The 22585-nt window shown below is 44.3% G+C and overlaps 1 protein-coding gene across 4 annotated transcripts in view; it reads right to left on the reverse strand.

The window, feature by feature from the left end:
* The window catches only part of LOC124310129 (uncharacterized), a 106733-nt gene that overhangs the window by 60743 nt on the left and 23405 nt on the right, over positions 1 to 22585 (reverse strand). For all 4 annotated transcript variants that reach the window (XM_046773805.1, XM_046773806.1, XM_046773804.1 and 1 more), the window contains exons 2-3: positions 12689 to 12878; positions 11870 to 12054 (exon numbers count right to left, since the gene is read on the reverse strand). In XM_046773805.1, the coding sequence (XP_046629761.1) occupies positions 11870 to 12054; positions 12689 to 12878 (375 nt within the window). The remainder of the gene's footprint in view (positions 1 to 11869; positions 12055 to 12688; positions 12879 to 22585) is intronic.

Consider the following 22585-nt stretch of genomic DNA (forward strand, 5'->3'; position numbering starts at 1 on the left):
GCGGATAGCAAGACGAGTGCTTCCACTTATATTCTCATATTGCTTGTGGATAAGTGTGCGCTTATGAGAGGAGTTATACGTATACACTGGCGATCATCGAGGAGAGTTCGTTACGAGTTCCCTGCGGTCCGAGATGCTGGATGCGTAACGTGCGGCACAGAGCCGAAAAAATAAGCGTTACCGGTAGTGCTTCGGTAGCTCAAAGTTCTTGACCTAAGCTCGCTGGAATCCTTTTGTCTGTTACCATCTTGAGCTGGCTTCTCGGAACAGCCAATACCCGGGCCCGTTACCTCGGTCCCCGAAGACCTCGTCTCGCCCCGGCTCCGGCCCATAGTTCGTCCTTGGGGTCCAGTCCGGAGGCAGACGCGGCGTTTCGGCCATCGAGCGATTGCGTCGTCATTCCGACCGTTCGCTCCAAACCACAGGACTAAGTGCCCGAGCACATTCGGCTATTAACGAGCTGGAGATAGGTAACGCGGACTCCGTGGTAGCGGTGAGTAAGTAATGAGCTCAATAAACGGAGCGAGCGCGTTCCAATATCAACCCTTGATTCCCTGTTGTGCGGACAATAGGAACGCGTTAATCAAAACGCTGAGACTGATTATCCAAAGTTACTATCGCTCGATTCATCTTCTTTAAGCTTGACGTATTCCCGAATCTTACGCTCCGCTGTTACTTTCGTTTTTCCTTTTACTTACGTTCTCCTTTTGAAATTGGAAGAATGGTAACTAATCTAAGATTCTTGTTATAGCTTTTCAAAACTGATCATGAATTCGCGCATCTTTTCATTGGTACCGGATTAGGAAATGGCGGAGTTCATTCTTGCGAACTGAAACATCTGCAACCCCTGGATAAAACATTACAGGCAATGCAAACAAAGTCGACTAGTCGTTCACAGTGTTGATATCACAATCCGAGCGTGCCATTGTATCACCGTAGTTTTGTTTCTCTGTCATTAGGCTCGCGGTATGTGATGTGGCAATAAAGATAATTCTCATTACTAATGTTATTATCAAACAGCGAAGATCGGCGTGCTCGGAGACGCAGACGTGTGTACACGCCTAAGCCGTTAATCGTAGATCAGCTATGAACACAGACGTATCTAGCATTATACGGAGGGGTTATATTCTTAGATCGAAAGTTAATTTGTTCCGATACCGTTCGCGTTTAATGGGCGCCACACCTACGCGCACGGTGCGCCATGCGCCACCCGTATAACTCTAGAAATCTCATCGGCGTGTTCCAGTTTAAACTGCCTAACCTTACGGTCACTAACCTCGTACATGTATAATACAAAAACTGTTCCGCTACAACGTTAATCATAAATTTTCTTTCATAAGTCAAGACCACCGTACTCTGAGTCACGTTTCATTCCTTGCCAATACGCATACTTCGGAAGTGATATAATTCTCGGGTCAAGTCGGTCCTTCTACTATCGCCAACTGTTACAGCCGCGTATGATTTACGGTACGAGCGATCGGGTCAAGGGTCAGCTGCGATGATTAACTCTGTAATCAACACTATCACGGATATCCAAACAAAAACGATGGGAAGATGAATTGTTGTCTGGATTGTAACCGACCATTCATGCTGCATCGAATTCTCGTTCATCCTCTACTTCACTGCCGAGTGAAAACCCGAAGTTCAGTGATCCACGGTGCACGAGTTAACGCGTTAAACAGGCATCGCTGTTCGTCACGACGCAGAGACGTGGAACCTCGTCGCGTAATTCAAGCCGTCAAGCAATTACCAAAAAATAAAACTTCGCCGTACAGTCACGAGGAGATGGTAATGCAGTTGCCGAGTTGTGCCGAGAGCGTGTATAATCCAGGTACCTTGGCGGCGTGGACTCGAGTGGCTCGATGCAACGCGTAGAAGGAATCCGAGGCTGTAAGTGCGGCTACTACGGTGACTCGAGATTCACCTGGGCGCGTTCTATTGTCACTGTTCCCACCTCGCGTCGGTACTTCGTGGCTTATTGTTACACGGGTGTATCTATGTAAATACGCACCGCGCGTGTCCTGCCATGCATTTATGCATTGTATTATGCCCCTGCAGCGTGGCGTTCCTCTCCATGCGGGAGACAAGCGGGGCAGGTACGAATTACGTTACGTAAATCCGTCCGCGTACGCAGTTATTATGGTACATGTACGACGGCCGTGTGCCATGATTTATACACACGTACTCCCATGTTCCACATATCGCGTGTTGACAGGACGCGTGCGCGCGGCGCTGCGGCGATTGAAGGGACTCAACTGCAGCACCGGAATTACACGTCGATTCCGCCCGGTTCCCGCAACGCGTGATAAGTGGATTTTCTTTCAGATTTCTATCTCACCAAGTAGCGGGGATACGGTGGATATAAGCCTCGTTTCAATTCTGTTGAACGAACGTTTTCTACGGATTATACCAACGCAACGGCCCGGCTGGCACGCAACTCGACGGTGATTTTCGAGCCGCGGTTATATTATACTTATACGTAGACGCGTGAGTGAGGAGGCTGCATAAAGCCCCGCGCGGTGAAACCGTATAAACCAAAAATTATTGAATTATCATAATACCTGTGACCGATGTTACGAAAGTACCTTGTTGCATGCCTCCAAATCCTCGGATATATAACAAATAAATAAAGTAGCGACGCAGCCGGTTTAATAACCACACCGATACGCCATCAGACACCGAACTAACCGCCTCGCTTATAACCAGTCTTATTGTCTGTCACTAAGCTCGCGTCCAGGCACCTTCGTACATCCAATAAACGCACGTGTGCCCAATCCTCCTTACTTTACTACCGACTCGGTCTCACCGTGCGAGTCAACCATCCATCGGACCGGTCGAAGGCGTATCTTTTGGTCCCTTCTTGCCCTCGAAGATCCCCGAAATGCGGAGAAGCAATAAAACCACCAATACCTACCGGGTTCCAGGTGTTCGACTTTATTCGAGACCGGCGTTATGGCCGCTCGTCTTTTCGTCTTCGGTGTCACCCTGCCACCCGGTCGTCTCTTCTACCCTCCCCCGTATTTTTATTTTCTTTATAGCATACCCGCATATCTATCGTGTGGATAGTCATTCGTGCGCTGTACCAAGGTACGCTTACGTGTACGTATAAAGAGCGCATCGTTACCCCCGAGAAAACAACGATATTAAAATAGAAGGCGGATCCCACGCATCACGGTCGTATACCTCGGGTCCATTTGTCATTGGGATAACGCGACTGACACGATGAGCCTTCGATCGAATAGTCCTTTGAGATTTAGGACGTCGCCCATTCCTGCGGGGCGCTCGTGTCGAGCCCGGAATGATCCTCGTGTAGAGGCGTTGCCGGTAAGAGAATTTTCTGGCATCGGAGGACGGGGGTGAAAAGGTTGTTTGCATTGCCTTTACAGCTCCGTACCTCATCGATTTGTCCCGGGTCGATGACTCTCCTAATCTCCCTGGTATTCGTGTTACATACCCAGCATCGATAAGGCGATATAGATATGATAAATGTGTTTTTTATTTGAATTACGATTAAGCGTAGTTCGATACTGGGAGTTGGACATTCGGGGAGAAAGTCGTCTAATAAAAAGCGTAATATTAAGGTCTTCGAATTCGGGACTTACGATATCCTAAAACGCCGATCGACGTATATTTCCCCGGTATTTCGTTTTGCTCACGATGGAAAAGAATGTTTTCATCCCACTGCGAGTCGGGTCGGTTTGGATGACAACCGTTGTGGTATCGTGGGCTCTTTACGGAAACGATCGTTAGGCAATGATTCAAAGTGCAGGAGGATCGTAACATCGATCGGTCAGATTACGGCGATGCGAGTTTTCAGTTTATGGTTTAAACCGACGTTAATTGAACTGACGTCAACATCGAACAGTTATGTGTCAAACACCTCTGATCCGAGAGTCAGAGGCGGTCACCGGTTTCCAATCGCAAGCCTAAAACTGAAAAAAGGATCGCGGGGAAATCGCTGCTTTTATAAATCAAGATCTGAATTCTGCTTTCGATCCCGTTATACGCAAAACCATCTGCAAATAGCAAAGAAAAGAGAAAGAAAACGGAAAAAGAAAAACAGTAGCGCTCGTGTCCCACACGCGAACCGAGTTTTTTCATTCTATTCTCCGCCAGTTCCGCGATCGGTGATTTAATCGGATTTGAATCGGTCCCCGGCAATTACGCGGCCTATTAACGCACCGATGCGATTCACGAGAATCGTGAGATTATTTCACGTTTTTATTCCCCACTCGCTATAAACATTTATCAATTTCTTTCCACCTTTCGGCAAGATTTCGAAGCGGTTAAGACTGACCGCGCTGCTGAACCGGAGAAAGTAGAATAATTCTGCAGTAATCGCAAAAAGCTCGTTGACTGCAGGTGTCCAAGTACCGCTGCTCGGGTTGCCACATAAGCATAAACCCGTGTCTTCTCCTGCAACCAACTCGGCGTTCCTGCCATGCATCCGTTGTCTATTAAGTTTTCCCCGAGTCTTATTGCGCTCTCCGTTCAGCGCATCGCTAGCTGGGTATGCATCTACCTGCTCAACGCTCTTCCCTGACTGCACGCGCATACAACATGGACCAGCTAACGGCGCTCTGTGCGACTCGAGAACAAATAGCTACTGGAGAGAAGTGAAAACTTGACTGTAAGCAGAATGCCCGGATGATTGGAACCGCGATGAGCACGTTAGAGCTGTGCGATAATGGGTTACATTTGTCCCGATAAAGATCATTCATATAACTATTGCCCAACGCTCGTACGTAAATTATCGCTTAAGGATTTGACGCTGCTTTTCAACTTGCTGAATAGGCGTAGCAAATAGCTAATAACCGTGCGCTGTTCGGAGTTTGAGAAAATATTGGGTCAAATGACATTTAACGACAAGGCTAAAATCACGAAACTTTCCAATTCTATCTTCGAGAGATTGTAATAATATCACAGCGTAAAAAATAAGCCCCGCGGCGGCGTTTCCACCGTGTTAAAAGTGAGCAAATTGCGTCGAACGTTACACGACGGTCATTTGCGGGAGTCTCACTTTCTCCACGGGAGGATACAGAGAGACGAGCGGTAGTTTGCGAGGAACTTCTTTGTCGGGATCCCGATACGATATGAGTTAACCGGAATTAATTCGGGCCGATCAAAGAGGGAAGGGACGGTGCATCGGACAAAGGTTAGCCGCGGGCGTTAATAGCCGCATGTACTTTTTACAAACTTTCTCACCGCTGTGCAGCGAGAGGTCGGTGAATCCCGCAGAGTATTATAAAATTATGCAGCGGATATAGCGCACGTACGCATCCACAAGGCGTCATCGTTCGTCCCGTTCTCGTGTCAATTAGAAAACTACGGACACTTGTAATAAGCGCGATTACGGTCAACTTTTCAGAGGCCCGGCATGACCGCTGTGTTTTTGAATTATCTATCCTATTCGAAGATTTAGTAGTTTTAGTGAAAGAGCCATTAAGCCAGCTCGCGCGGACCTTGGGAGGGACCCACAATATCCGACTCCATTACCGGACCGATTCCTCCGGTGGTCCAGCGCGTAAAGTCTCGGCTCGAGCTGTAGCGTCAGTAATATTCATCAGCTCGTTGCAGCCCCCGGGGACAACCGAGTGAACCCAACCCAGTTTCGAATAATTAAAATTCACGCGTCTACGGACCAGAAACTGAGGAACGGGTGGGGATGGATTCGAAGGTGAATATGCATATTAGGATGGTGCACCAAAAAAAAATGTTTTTTTTCAGTGTTGCTTCCTCCTAAAACTGCTGTTTATGATCCAACACAAATCCCCTGCAAATTTGAGCTCGATCGGATCGGATTTTTACATTGAAATAACACGTAAAAAAATGCTCTACTTAACTCACCGTCAATTTCGCATGAAAATATAGACGCAAATGAAAAATATCAAGCGACTTTTTTTGTAAACAACAATATTTAGTACAAAAAAATTCTTCAAATGTTTTATTCAATTTTATATTTTGAGAATTATTGTAACTTAAAACTGAAAAAATGGGAAAACCATAAATAATCGTATTAAATTCAGAGAAAAAAAGTGGTTTTTATTATTTTTCATTTTTGTCTACATTTTCACGCGAAATCGACGGTGAGTTGAGGTAAACATTTTCTTACGTGTTATTTCGATGTAAAAACGAAAACTCGAAAGCGGGACCTCTAAGTCTTATCCGTTCGAGCTCAAATTTGCAGGCGATTTCTTATTCATCATAAACAACAGCTTCATGAGGAAGCAGCACTGAAAAAAAAGATATTTTCTGGGTGAACCACCCTAGGACATACATCTCTGAGTAAAAATGTACATTAGATTAAAATTCAATCGCGTTTAACCGCGCTCGTGGGCCATTCTGAATTACTGTAAGACCCCGCGAGGTTCGAATATTTTGTAAGAATGACGTCAGCGGTTCAGGTACCTCGTACCTACTTAAGGCCGCATCCTCGTTCCCACATTCGTATAAGAGGTCTGGGCAATGAATAAAAGTAATCTGAACGTTAACACTTTCGTTGGCGACGATGTTGCCACTCCACTGGGTGTTGGTGTTAGGCTTATAAGGTACAGGCGTGCACACCGGCGCAGGTTATACGGGTATATAATACATTCATGGGTATTAAAATTTTATTCCAAGGAGTGTCGTAGTGTGAGGGATGAGCCGCGCGCGAGGATCGCGTCCTCGGGTTGACAAATTGCTGTATAGAAACGATGCGGCGATCGCGGTGGTGATTCCTGCGTCTAATATTCCTACCAGCTGCTCAGGGTATGAGACACATTACACCGAATCCGTCGTTGGAATTTCTTTGTCGGTTGCGTGAGGTCAGAGAAAGGAAAAAAATAAGGACGTTATTAGATCTCCCGTGGACCTTGACTCGTCTCGGCTACCCAGAAGGGGTTGATGTCGCTATTACACCTATGTAATACTCATCCCTATTATGTGATTATACCGGGGTTTTCTTGGCCGTCAAAAGGAGCCACTTTTCATCCGTGAGGACAGACCGTTCTTGTAGGATCCCGTCGTCCCATCATTTTTTTTGAAACTTTTTTTTTTTTTAACTTTGTTTTTTTTTCTTCATTCGGTAACGGCTAGGCTGGTTGGAATTATATGGGTGTGAGGCTGAACGGTGTTCGAAAAGCCTTACTACATGTTTTCAAACTTTTATGAGCTACCGGTTTTTACATCGCACATGATGCATGACGGGATAAAAAGTTTCGTGTGCATAAACGTCAAGATTTAAACGTCGACTTTTCTCGAGTGAAATTCTCAGTACTAATACCAATACCCTGAAAACGTTGAAACCTATTATTCGGAACCAACGTGTGAAAATTATTCCTTAAATCCCAAATCACCTTCCATGTATCGGATCAGAATTATGAAAAAAGATTTAGAAAAATTTTCGTTCGAACATTATCCAGTATAAAACTCTGCGTAACGACTGTGTAATTAGGAATAAAAAAAAAGTTTCACACCGTGCTATGCGGGGTTAAAAAAAAGAGGTCACAGGTCTCAGAGGTCTACGCAAATGCAGTACCAACCGTTGAACAATCACTGCAGCTAGGGTCAAGAGGATCACTTGGTCAGCACTGAATTGTTCGATTAGTTACGGGTTATTATTCAGACGCGGTTATAAACTAGACAAGAAAAAATCGTCCGCGTCTCGCCTCGTATAATATCTTGCGTGTACAAAGATTTCTCATTGTCGGTCTGTGTTTCTGGTCTCTGCGGACCGACTGTGGAGAAATATTCAATTTGGTATACCTGTTGGTACCACCGGTAACCGAAAGTCTTTATTTGCATTGTTTTTTGCAAATGTGTACAAAACACGAGAAGTGAGTAAATAAAACAACGAATCGTGATGAAATGTATGAATCTATATATGTATACATGTATAAAACATTCGTCTTCAGCCCGATGTAGGGTTTCGTATCCTGCTCTCGAATCATCGAGTGTATCTTTTTTCAGAAGAAGTTTGTTTACCGGGAATAAAAATTTGCAAGCCAAGAAGAGATGCCGAGGTGAGATGAATAAATTTCAACCCACATATTCTTCGGCTGATCGCTGAGCGCGGCTAAACGCTTTTGCAGGTCACACGACACGATACTTTCTTTCATAAGTTATAATGGCCGGATGACTTTTCATAAATAATTACCCTGCATCTAAGGCAAATTAAATTACCGAGTAGCTTCCCGCTGTGCGAACGGCGAATAGTTAGACGAACACCGATGCGAGGAAGATGGTACAAGGTGCTAAAGCCAGGGATAATTTACTCCTCCGCACAATCACGGTATCACGTAGATTATTATTTGACTCTGTATCCTTATTCAAGAATTGCAGTTCGCTGGAGGTATTATTAATATACCGGCTGCGTTAGAATTACCAGCCAAGGTATTTCCACGCGGTGAATTCGCGCTGCTTTCACATTCTCCCTGCAGGTAGACCAGCGTTAATGTTATAGGTATCTGACAAGTGGCCCGTTACATAGCCAACCGTTTGGAAAAAATTGAATAATTTACGAGCGAGGCTAATGGAGTGTGCAAAACGCGGAGCAAACGCGAGTGAAGATCACTGGGCGAGGTTGAAGGACAACAGAAAGGTCTTTGGACCTGAAGGGATTATTGCTGTTAGTTCCCGCGATTTAAAGGCGACACGTGTGTGTTCACGCGTGAATACTCGCACGCGTGTTAATGTGTGCGTAGACTATACAATCGGGTTATGGAACGTGAGAGTGAGGGTCAACGGCCTTTTTATCTCAACTGTCTTCGGTTAATATAATTTCTCCGCATCATATAAAAAGAAGGAGAAAAAGAGCGAGAGAGAGAGAGATGAATCGCCCGTTGCCGAGGAATCGTAAAAAACGCCTTCTCGCAAATTTAAATCGGTAGGTCCATATACTCATTACCTTTCAGCCGAGTGTCCAGATCGAGCAAATGATCCCGTTCGTGTCCTTATACATGTACAGTTTTACCCGCAGCCTCGCTGCCGCTTTTGAAATTGAAAATTGCTTAATGGATTTTTTCCTAGTACCTCACCGCAGGTGCGACTCCCTATACTACCCTACGTATAATTGAATCCAGGTGTATAATGCGTGTATACGTGTACGCAATTACTCGGATGGATTTTAAGCCGCGTGCTAAGAACGGAAGTCGGCCGGCGTGAGAGCCTTATATACCTACTCAAGTGTCTTACGCGAGTCCGGCCGCTTTGTGAGGATCACGATCTCTCATTAAACGCCAATTTGTCGTACATTTGCGGAGAAAGTGACCGTGCGTATTATACACGTATATTATAGGTACGTACGTCGGTAATGTAGTTTTTGGGAGCGACCGAAATTACAAACGGGGTCAAGCTTCGCCGCCTTTCTTCACTTTTTCCGACCGGAAAGTACGTAAATTATACTCGGCATAAAACGTGGGCGCGGTTGCATATTTTGATGGAAATAAACAAATTCGCAAACCTTGTTTATCTCTTATTGGTTTACATTTTTCTGTGCCCTCCTTCTTCTTTTGGTTTAATTCTTGTTTCTGATCGTCTGCTGAAATCGAGTTCAACCGAGAAACTTGTTTGCGAACGGGTAGGTATATTTACGATAGCGATAACCGATAACGCCGTGGAAACTCGACACGCCGGCTAAACTTCCACACGAGCATACGATCACTGTACACACAATTTTCAAATAAACTCGAGCGGCCAACTACAAAAGTACAATTTTAATCCCGACTACAGTCAAACGAATATACTAGAGCCCATACAACAGACGACACCCCAAATTAATTGACTAGGTTTTCACTTCTGTCCTGCAGTCTGTATTTTGAATTTTACATAAAAAAATGAAACACCGAGATCCTTTCATTCGAAAAAAATTCAGGAAAATAGTGACATTCCGCCTGAGTGTAGGCAACCGATGATACCTAGTGTGACCGAAATTAAATGCCTTGGGGCGAGACGATATTGCCTGCACACAGGCGCATCGGTGATGTATTGTCTGCGCCTAATTGTAACAAGCGCATCGATATTTTCACCGTTGTAGCAGAAAAAAACCACAATTTAATTACGGAAATGATGGTAATCAAATATACGTGTTTTTTCATTCTCGTTTCCAGGTATTTTCAATCGCGCAATCACGAAAGGTACACCATTCCAGTTGTGGCTCACTCAAACGAGGTCCGAGTAAAAATGATTGAAATTTCTCAATTCATTAGCATTTCGTTAGCGAAAGGTTACCCCAGCTTCGAGATGTCGTAAATAAAAGCGCGACACGTGTAAGTGAGTAATATCTGTCTTGCAACAGAGGGAGAAAGGCGGGCGTATCTTCGTAAGTTATTCAAGTCATTTCATGTATGAATATTAGCGGGAGCGCAACAGGTGCCTCGGGAAGTTCGTGATGTAGTAGCGTCAAGTTAGTGCCGCCATCTATTCACAGCGTGAACAGCGTGACCCACTAATTGTTGGCACGAAAGAAACCGGCGTTACGTTCAAGTAGCTCGGGTTGCGTGACGTCAGGCGTTTGGGGCGTTGCGAAAGGCCGACAGCCTGCTGCGAGGCGCGTTTGAAACTCTTCTCTTACAATTAGTCGGCGTGAGGATTCGTCTGAAGGGATGCGGGAAGAGTTGACGCAATAACGGGTGAAATCGTTCGTCGTGTCCGTTTAAACGACCGGGTGGATTTTTTTTCTAAATAAAATGTCAGACATCTCTTGATAGACCGGCTGAATTACAGCAACGACGTTGCTTTTCTTTTTATCTCCCGTTGCAGTAGATAAAGATACAGGACAATGTTTATTTTCTTACTCTATCCCCCCCCCCCCCCCCCCCTCTCGCGCTCTCTCTCTCTCTCTCATGCTCGATCCATCGATTTATCTTGGAAATTCCCTGACAAGCTCTTAAAATTCAACCTCACATTATGATAATTTACAGTATTTACCGCTCGATTGCATAAGCATTTCTCAAGCCAATATATGGCGACGTGAATATTTATTATTACTTCATGGTTGTTGTTTAGATTTTTTTTCATTCTCTTTTCACGACTCTCGTCACGTCAACGTTATTATAATACTATTATAACCGCTACGAATTCCTGTCCAGTTCTTTCTTTCTTTCCATATAAATACAATGTTACTTATAGCGTATAAGTATATTCTTCGCTAAATTAGGTAGCAACGCAGCTGACGGAACGATCACTTATTGATAAAGCGAGGATAAAACTGGATCTGATTATTTTGAATTCTTTTCAAATTGATTTTCGTTGGAAGCCAGAGACTCCAGTCGGTTTATGGTAATCATCGTGCCAGAACGTTGGGGTAATTTTGTTTGAAATCATACACGTATCTCGGCTCCTTGCCGGTGAGTGTGATGCCGCCATGCTTTTGCATAATTATAACATCAATGCACTATTACACTCACATTTTTTTCCAACCTCGTGCAATTGCAGTATTACAAGTATGCACAGCGAGTGAAAAATCGAAACCGCGCCTTCGCCGCGCTCTCAGCTGCCGTAAAAGTTTATCACCGCCATTAACGATACTTTTTACCACCTTGATAATATCGACCTAACGTGAGCTTGTAATTGATTCAAAGTGTGTGTAGGTAAATGTACATCGGATATACGGGAGATGCAACTCGTTGCCGCGATAAAGAAGCGAAACCTAAAAAAAAGAAAGAAAGAATCTCCGCAAAACCAGTTACGTCCCGATTCAGTTCACTTCGATGAAACGATTCGGTAGCTTATACACGGCTGGCGATGAAGGAAAGAGTTTTCAACAGAAAACTCTTGTTTCGCGTATCACGCGTGGTGTACTTTTATCGCCGAAAGTGGTTAGTCAAAGGAATTAAGGAACTGATCGTAAGAGAAATTAGAGCTGATAATGCAAAAAATGTTCACTCACCCTGCGACAGAGCTCGGCACTGACAATAGCAAGATTGGCGAGTGGTTGAAAAAGGACATCGTGAAATTCGGGATGATTGCGAGCCAAGTGCCTAGCGTACAATTCTCGAGCGCTGCAGAGTGCCTCTCGGAATTCATCTTCAGCGTGCAGCAGCTTCTCGGTAGCTCTGTACCGCCTGTCGGTGTCTGAAAATCAGGGCAAAAAATATGTCTCGAAAATGGAATCCAACAATGCCGTAATTACTACTGTTACCACGATCGATAATTCCACAATTACGTTTGAGGAAAAGCGACGCGCGACGCGGTCTTCGAGCTGTGCGTTTCGTAAGAAAGTGATCAAGCTTGACTGTATCGGTCCAATGAGATTCCGGAACAATTCGGAAATTGCAGTAAGATTTTCTCTCGCGGAAGGTTCAACAACCCGCGACACGTCTCTGGTAGCGATAAAAGGGACTCGATATTCCGCATCTTCCGAGGAGAAAATTTTCCTGAAACGATGGCGGTTATCAAACTGCACCGCGCGTGCAGCTTTAACCACTTTGCAAATCGTTGATACGGAGAGTATAAGGGCCGAAACATGCACACGGAAGACCAGAGAAAGTATCGCGCATGCTCGAGGCAATGACGTTCGGTATATCGTGGTGGAAACATTGTACCGGTGCTACTGGTCCAAAACGTGCCGAGAAGAATTACACAGGGAGGAAGGCAGTGAGCCAGGCATGAATAAAAAAATTAATCGGAAAGGGATGTAAAGCGAAAACGTGATCCGCCCTTCTCGGCGTGTTTTTCCCCTCCAATTCACTCGTCTTCGGAAACTCACCTCCGATAGGGTTGAACTGCCGGGCAGAATCCTCGATCAGAAGGACGTCGCCGTGAAGAAGAGCGACGTCTGCGGCCGGATCGACTTCGGCCCGAGATCCGGCGAGCAAAAGCCTCGGTCGACAGACCCTGAATTTGAGGAGAACGGAAGCGACAACCGAGGACACGGGTCCGGGGGAAACGGCAGGCAACTGTAACAGAAAGAGGAACAAAAATGGTGAATTAGTGAGGTCGAACGAGCTGCGTAAAGCCGGAGTTTGACAAAGGCGATTGAAACTGTGCCAAATCCGTTCCTGATTCGTATTCTCGCAAGGTGTTTTTGCGAAAGTTAATTCGCGCAGCAGCGAAGACGATTTTCGAACAACAGTCACGAGTCGAAAGCCTCCTCCGGCTGCAGCTGTGCAACGCACCGTGCAGTTTTGACTTACTTCACGATAGCGTTGCCGAGGCGCAAACTTCTGGCATCCGCAAATAGCCTTTATACATCGGCTAGCTTCTCGCCAACAAAGAATTCGACCCATTAGACCTCCTGCTACATCGCAATAACGTCCAGGGCGCAGCGGCTTAGAGTGAACGGTAGGCCGTCCACCTTGGCCACCTTGGCCACGGACCTTGCCAAAGCCACAATTTCTTCACCTATCGCCACCGGTCCAGCATGTAGCGTTTATTCTCAAATCTCTTCTGAATGTTCGATACCGCGGTACAGATTTTACTTAATTTATGTACCCCTGCGGCATGGAGTGAAGCCCTTATTTCCAGTGAATTTGTGGCGAGTTTGAAATATTTTTACCTAAGGTTTTTAGTCGGGTAATCCTCAACTTTGATTTCTGCTCATTTTCAATATTATCGACGACCACGCCACCAACTACAGGGTCAAGCACGCAGTTCCTAGGCTTTGAAATCGTTGACGATGAATGCAGAATGCACAGATTTTTACTCCTGAAAACTGGCTGGAGTGAAGGTGTGCTAAAGGTATAGTGATGACCGTTTACCGAACATATATTCGCAACGAAGAGGTTTCAAGCAGCTTTGCAGCTGGGTAATTACATGCAAATGATATTCGCATCTGAGTATCTAATTGTAATATTACTTTCAACTGACCGTAGAAGTTTTTTTTTTCAAAAGTGTAGCTGCAGCAGCAGCAGCGGCAGCAACTCGCAGTCTCTTACGTCGAATGCACATAGATTGTGGATGTAATTCTATCCTCGAGTCGTATCTTAGTGGCTGTTTAACGCGCTGCGTGAGGTTGGGCTATCTATCCTCTATCTTTCTCTTTTTCTCTCTGTCAAAAGGGACACGGTAAGCTGATTTAACCCGCAGTGTTTGTTTTAGATAAACTTTGGCAGCACTTCTCGACGGTGATGTCAGACTGATCTACTCCACTCTCCATTCTCACTTCTCAGAATCTTCCTCTTGGACAAAAATATACGCGGCAAGCTGCTGCAGCCTTTCCGTTGAAATCGAATGCACACCGCAGGTGTTTGTTACGCGATTTGAGGGAGGTAACGAAAAGGTGGATCGAATCTTACTCGCGAAAATAGTAAAATAGAAAACGAGCTGTTGGATCGAAGAAGAAAAGTTGAAAGGTATCGATTCCCACCGTCGGTTCTCACATTTAACTCGAATCGCACGAAGTGGATCAAGCCTCGATATTCGGACGATTCGTTAAATATATAAATATATATATATGCATACATATTCCATCAAACAAACGCCCACTGTCGCATTTAATATAGCCAAACCGGCATCGTAAGCCTGAATCTAAATTGCATAATTATACAGCCGGGTTCTCTCGCGCTCTCATGCGCCGTTCCTCTCACTCTCGTAATTTTTTTCTGATTCTTTTTCTCTCGTGCTGCAGGACTTAATCCAGCAGTTTGAAGCTTCAGGGGCCCCACATGCATGCCAGGAGAATAACAAGATAGTAAATTGTTGGGAGTTTGTGAATGCAGTATAATTGTTGGGTTATGTATTGACAAAAATGTTTTCTGTCCTATTTTCACTCACTTTCCACGCCTAATTAAATTTGTCGAAATAGTTTGGATTTTCGACGTTACGGTACGCGGAGTAAAATGCGTGTCTGATTTATTTCAAACTGCAGTGCAATGGTCGATCTTTTCTGTTTGATAGTCGTATTTTTTCTATCCGTGGTTACGAGATTCTGAAATATGTTACTTCTAGATGTAGTAAGGACTTCGCTAATGGTTAATGGGGTGCGAATATTCTAATTATCATTGTTTAAAAACGTGTATGAGTAAGAGGGTAAAGAAATACTTTTGGTTTTTAACTTCTTCTGATTGGTGGGGGTGCTTTCTTCGGACGTGCGTGCCTAACCTTTTTGGGAAGAGATTTAAGAGGTCTCGTGCTGTTGCGAAGGACACATTGGTAGGTTAATAAAGGTTCGCTAGTCTTTGGAATTTTTGGCTCTTATTGTTTTGGAGAACCTAGATCATAAGCTATGTTCTTCGGTCAATTCCAAGTTTCGTTGAGTTTTCCCTAACCGTAAGACGTACAGGTATATTGTTTATTGCACTGCGTATGAGTTGTATCAATCAGAATGGTACGCAAGCCCTGCGCTATATACGTAAATACATATAAATAATCTGCTGCCACAATATAAATAATACTAATTAGTGTGCACGCATAATCAAAAAGATAGGGAACCAGCGGGGGGAAGGTAATAAAAATATCAACGAAGTTAACCGGTCACGCTGTTTAAATGCAAATATAAATTCCGATTCTTTGGTAAATCCGGCTCGCCGCCGCGATTAGGTGGTATGAAAACATCAAACGGCTTTCGCTCGATTAAATTGAGGCTTATAATATTCCCGTTTTTCTACCCGCGAGTCACCCTTTCCCCCCTCTCGATGTATCCCCGCTTACGATTAGATAATTGCGGTTATTAGAAACAATGGGAGAGTTCCGACCTCGGTGGAAGTCTTCGTGAACCTGGACACCCGTCATCCATCGTCATCGGTGCTCGGTGCACTCGGAACGGTCCGTTGGCTAGAAGCGCACATCCTGCCTCACCCATCCAACGAGCAACCTATGGTATAGATATATGTATACGCACGAGTATATCGCAACAATGTGCTTTGTCGCAGATCGATTATCAATGGGGTTAAACCACGATGAGGCAACGACTGTGTTTGCTACACAGAACGAGTCGTTGTCAAGGAACAGACAGCGGTATAAATACCCATTGACACATTGCGGAATGAAAAGAATAGCACCGAGAGATTGCTTTCCAAGGTATCTTCGAACAACGTTTGTGAGTCCGTAACAGCTTACTATTCGATTCATTTCTCTCTCTCTCTCTCTCTCTTTTTGTATCACCATTTCTGAAGAGAGGATTGACTTACGGCGTTTCTTCACCCGCGAACAAATTACTCCACGTTTATGAGTCGCACTGTTAGTCGCGTAGTACGCGTGGCCAGTGGCTGCATATTGGTCACGGTCCAAGACTAATTGGCTCGCAACCCAGCCCAACCCAATCGAACCGATCCCTAATCTAGATCATTACAACCGCGGTCGGTATCAAAGGTATTCGAACATGGAGTATATACATGGTGAAGCAATAAAAATTTTCAGATTACTTCTGCCAAGTCCAAAGTGCAGACGCGTATTATATGCTGAAACATTTCGAACCATTGCCAAATATCATTCATATTTTTCAATTGGCTTCGAAGAACCGAGCTTTTCAACTTCCCCGATCCACCACTTTGTTGAATGATCAGAATTGTCAAGCTTTACCATATTGATACTTATTTTAGTACACGGTTCGCCATCAAGGTGAGATGATCGCGTATTCCGAAAGTATATAGGTATATATATTCTCTGTGCCGAAGATTACAGCGAGAAGATGCATGAGCAAAAGTTGAGCTGACAATGAACCCGGATCGTTGAACGCGTCGATAATACAGCATAAAACGCAATACGCGTGTGTCATGTAAGAAAATCAGACCTCGAAAAAAAAGCAATAATAACAACAATGATAAATTAGGAAAAAAAAGTAAACGTTATTGAGCACGGTGTATTATTTTCGTCTGAGAAACTTATTGTGCATTTAATCGCACCAAAAGTAAAAACGTGAGGCATACCGCGGTTGAAATGCGATGCTTGTTTTCGCATTGATCAGATGGCAGCCTAAGGCGGAACCTGAATTGCAGTCTGGCGCACGTTGTTGCGGTGTACTTCGACTCTGCTCCACTCCACTCGACTTCGCTTGCTTACACATATACAGCAGCAGCCAGGGTGTATCCTACTTCAATGAGTCATTGTTAGACAGCGATCAACTGCATCCTGGTGGATGACCGTACAGTCCGAGCCCTTTGTGCCTAAACGTGATTTTCTTCATTATTTCACAGCACTTTTTTGCTCGCGTAATTTTTTCGCCTTTCTTCTGCCCGCGCGCGTTTCGCCGTAACCTCAGACTCCAGTGAGCGTAATTATCACCCCGAGGGAAAACCTGGTGATCTTCTTCAGTTCCCTTTCGCCAGAGGATAAAGTGTGCGACGGAACGAAGATACGAACGGTCGATTGGTATCCGTGCAAAGCAGGGAGCTCGGCTACCGCGCGTGCCGGACAGAGTTTGGAAAGTTTCAACTCAGCGTAATCCAATATCCCGATCGTATCTTCGGTCTGATGGGTGTAATATGGTGGCTGCTGCGTACACGGTGACCAGCCTCTCGTACGGAAAGATACACACCCGAGACGAGTCTCTGCAATTATTTCTAACACACCCGCTGTGATAATTCTTGGCCTTCGAGAGGACGTGGCTGACAGTCAAAGACAACGGAACAACTTTATGGTAATCCGTCAAGCTCGCGGTGAAGGATTACATTATGGGCATACGGCACCTGCCTGAAATTATGTTACGTAACCGATGGGCGCCGCGCCCATATACAGGGATTAATTACCTTACCGCAGGGAAAAAGTCGGTGGTATGGGAATAAATAAAATACCTCCGTGAAACTAACTACGCGACGAACATCGGCCATAAAGTATTATCTCACTGCAGGTACGTACGTTATCCGCGTTGCTCAAGGTGGGCAGGTAGGTGCAGACACGTGTAACCAACAGCTTAGGTACGTACGTGTGGCCGTACATCAAGGATTACGCAACGTCGACAATGTTTCACGCACTTCCCTGATATTGCCACGGGGTTAGCTATTTCCTAGTCCTTAACAGGCAAAAACAATTAATCGCAATTAGACGCGACTCAACGGAGTTCAGCCGGCGTAATTCCTCGAGCACTACTGATCCGTGCACAACTTGTCGTGTGCTGGTGAAGTGGGTGGTGAATTTTTTTTTTTTTTTTTTTCTCCGACCGGATGAAACGGTCTCGTGATTAGTGGACCGTCTCAAAAAAATTTTCCAACCACCATCACAGGGCCATAAAGCGAGAGCACGCGCCAGTTTTCGCGTGGTTAATTTTTATCCCTCGCTGTACCGTATATTGTGAGTAAAAACCGTATTCGATTAAGATTCATCCTAACATGCATTCGCTCACGTACAATGCCAGGGTACCCTGAACGAGGCAACTGCAGATGCTCTCCAAGTACCTACATCTAGGTAGTTTTGTCCTGTGCTACGTGAGAGTTTCACCACGAGCGAAGACCGTGTGCCTACATCGAGTCACGGTATGCATTGCGAATACAAATCACGTAGCTACCAACCAAGCGTATGTTGAAACGCGTGTCAAGGAATCCGTCAACTTCAGCAGCGATTGTGCGACCTGCACACCGGCAGAATGAATGTGGATGATGCGAGCGAACGAGCGGTAGCGATTCGATGGGTAGGATGGTAAGGATCATCGGGGACTAATTAACCCGACCGAAAGTCAATCCCACGAGTAGACAACCAAAGTGCGGTGCGCAATTTGAGCAATATGCAACGTTGAAAAGCTCTTCGACGTAAATGCCTTACACGGAGTGTTGTTGCGATAATTTAAACGATTAGAGTATACGGTTGTTTCCTCCTTTACAATTACAAGTCACAATCCTTCTTTCGCAACACGTCACTTTCAGAGCCTGTTTCTTTCGGAGTGCTGCAACGGCATGAATAAAGAAGAGAAATAAAAAAAAAAATAAATAAAAAATAACACAGAAGAAGAAATTACGATGCGCTCAAGAGACTGCAGCGACGCTTCCAACACGTGTCCAACCCACCCACCCCTCCCTCCCTCATCGTTTCTACACATACATCTGCCGTCCCATTACGTATAAACGACGTTTGATGAGTACTGGCGTCGTTCCTCGCTTGCCTTACTTACCACTCACTCTCATTGTCTCCTCCTCGAGATATACGAGTCTTATTCCCTATCTTGGTATGCGGCTCGCCAAGAGATGCAGTGGTCGCTATATACGTTCCATATCTCCTTCGCCTGATACAGACGGTGTACGATAAAAGTCTGGAAATAATTCTCGTTGCCCGGCTACTCAATTAGGCCAAATTGATTTTAAAACTGCGCGATGACGACACGCGAGTCAGTAGCAATCAAACGTTCCAATTGTGCAGGCATGTGACGTAGGTATCAAACCGCAGCTGGTTTATACGGCGGCGATGGAAATACACGAGTTCAATTCACGTTGGTTGCAGTATATACGTATAGAAGCTTATAAAAATGCGTCTGGACTGATTGCCCATGACTCCTTAGGTCGGGGGTGTGAGTTGAAAATTCGGTGGACTGAATCTTGAGATGGAGAGTGGCAGGAATCCCGTATCCTGAGACCATAAGTGTTTAATCCTGCCACACCGAACAATCGTCGTTTGTATAATACGAGAGGAACTGTGAAACTATGCAAATACACCTACATTATATATGTTGGTTAAAAACAAAGCCGCACAAGAGATTATATCCTAATACACTTTACAACCGTCAATTTGCTCGAGAGCCACGTTTGTCACGTAACGCAAGCCCAAGGCCACCTATAGACACTCATACGTATGCAGCCGGGATGCCGAGGCGGTGTATAATGTACACTTGAGGAAGAAGAAGAAACTATCTACCGAGCTCGACTATTCCATGTGATAACTAAAATTGTAAGCCAATTTCATACTCGGTATATCCTACGCTCGAATTACGAGACTAGGTCGATAAATTGTGCGCAATGAAAACAGGACTGTAGGAAAATGTAGAAATCTCTTTACCCCTCCTTCCACATCTCGCAAACATCCGCTTTGACGAATGTCATCGAAGTCGACATTTGTTCCTCCTTCGCGACAGTTTTCAATCGTGAATCGTGACGAATTTGCGGTATGTAGGTATAATAAATGATGCATCGAGGTCTCGCAGCGTGGATCGGCCAAGCTGAAAGGCATCGTTAAACTGCATGTCGTATCGCCGACTCGTTGTCAAAACCAAGCGGTTTGATTGGTCGTGGTTGTCGGATCTGCAAGAAATTGCCGAGTCGTTTCAGCATGAATGAAAAATTGCCATTCCGAGAGCGTGCGCGCAACGCTTATATGTATATACAATATGTATACACATGTGTACATGCAGGTATGTATATGTATACCTTACACCTATGCTGCCTCCATGCCCGTTTCTCTACACGGCGCAACGCGATGTATTAAACATGGGGAACTCCTTCGCCGCATTGAAATATTATCTAGCAAATTGTTCAATTGTGAATTTAGATTGCAGGCACGACATAGGAATCGAGTCAGAATACCAGCTCCTATCGACTCATCCACGTTCACTGTAGAAATTAAGGTGAACAATCATTTTTTCATCACTTCAAGTTTGAAGCAGTCGGTCATATTATCACTCGTCTAAGAGTGTCGTATAATGCTTATTTATACTTCAAAATCGCGCAGGTGACGAATCGATGAACTGAGAGTTTCAACTAGTCGAAAACTCGACGAAGATCAAACGACCCAATCGTTTATCGTCGCAGAAAAAACTAGTGGTCCAAAATTTTTTTTTCTAACGATAAAGATTACCGGCTTTGATTAACCGAATAAATATAAGCGAGTTAACGAACACGAAATCCGGACACCAGGCTGTTATTATACCATCAGGTGCAAAGGAAGCACGTAAACTCTTTTTTTGTTAAACATACCGAAAGCCTCTCGATCTCGTTCCTTTTTTTTTATACATAATTTATTTGTACTTTTTTCTAAATCACTGATCGCGGACTAGAAATGCTATTAATAATCGTGATTTTCATTATGAGTCATCGTCGTTAACCTGACGTGTTACGTAACGCGTGCACTAGCGCAATATTTATTACACTTACACCGTAGATAATACAATAATATGAACTTACGCATGTTGTAGAGGTATACGTATGACGAATCGATTTGCAGAGAACTAAATTTTGCAATAAACTCCTCGCGTGCTGGTTCGCCTGTCGACATGTATCTAATCCGTTAACCGCCAATATAGTGTTACCTTATACCGCATGGTGACTGCTGATGCAGTCTGTGTACGATACGCATTGCCAAGTAAACTTGAATAACACTTTTAAGCATGTATTGTTATAAGAGAATATTCGATCTATTATATCTTCCGTAATGTTCCGATAGCGAAATTTTCACGAATGAATGATTACTGAATTGCAAATTGAAGATTTTCTTCAATCCTTGTTCGTTACTTTATTTCTCGTGTGTTTACAGAGATCCCACCTTAAAAAATTCCGTATACAGAGTGAAATTTTCGCAAAATTTCGAAGAAAATATTGAAAAAATTTCAAAATTTGGACAGTCTCTTAGACTCCAAGCTCAATTTCAACAGCTTTCTACAAGCGTAAACGAAAAAAATTTTTTTCTTCGGAAAAGCTGACATGTTTTTACTAAAAAAAAAACAATTTTTTAAAAATATTTTTGCAGCGGCGAAAAAACGGATAAAAACAAAATGCATAAAATAAGAATTATAAAACTGTACGGAATACGTAACGCGGCGGTTGATGCGGTTTTATTCGATCTATTTATGTCTGCTGAAATAGATTGCACGTTCCTTCACATATATGGATGTGCAATAATAAAGCTTTACCATATATACGAAGGAAAAAAGTTCGCCGTCCAAATTGCAACCGTTTCGCGAGTTAGATTTACGCGAACGGATCCGTTGATAATCTGCGTCTTTGAAGTCATCCGGGTGAGATTCGATTCGGCGTATAGTAGCTCGATTCCGATGAGGCGAGAGGCAGCGAGCCGTGAAAGTATACCTATAGAAAAGTTGTATAAAAAAACCATAAAATGAGAAAAAAAAAAATTAAACAAAAATATTCGGAGACTCGGATCGTCAGAACCGCGCGACTTTGGCCGTAGGCGCTGATCGGACGCTTTCTGCGACGATTGCGTAAGTCGATATGTACACATGCATACATATATAACGAACACGCGTCGCACAGACCCGAACCATGACAAAAAAAAAGTGTACGAATCGCAGGAAGTCCGGATGCCACGGTTCTTCCGGTCGTTATCTCACCACTCAGAGCTTCGCGGAGATCTGATGGCGGCGTTTTTTTTTTTTACCGTACTCTTGTTTCGGATGTCGAACGATCTACGATATTGTAACGTGTATCGATCGACGAGGATTTCGCAAGTTCGATTCGTGCCCACCGATCCGGCCAGATCCTACGTGGAGAGGGGCTCTTGATGTGCCGAATTTGCAGAATTCCGAAAGCACCTAATTCCGAATTATTTTGTGGTAAAAGTTGAACTGAAGAAATCAAACTTTTACTAAAGAGAAAAGTTTCGAATGGTCGGAAACCCGACGGCTCAAGTTCCGAAATGCGAGATTCCGAAAATTTAAGTTACGATAGAGTATAATTCCGAAATTTAAAATACACTCACACGGCGTAATTTACTCAACAAGTGGGTGTAAAAAGTCAGAATGACCTAGATTCAGAACGTAAAAATATCGAAAATCCAAAACAAAGAAAGATCA

Source organism: Neodiprion virginianus, chromosome 1 (genome assembly GCF_021901495.1).
Source record: "Neodiprion virginianus isolate iyNeoVirg1 chromosome 1, iyNeoVirg1.1, whole genome shotgun sequence".
NCBI classification, from domain to species: domain Eukaryota; kingdom Metazoa; phylum Arthropoda; class Insecta; order Hymenoptera; family Diprionidae; genus Neodiprion; species Neodiprion virginianus.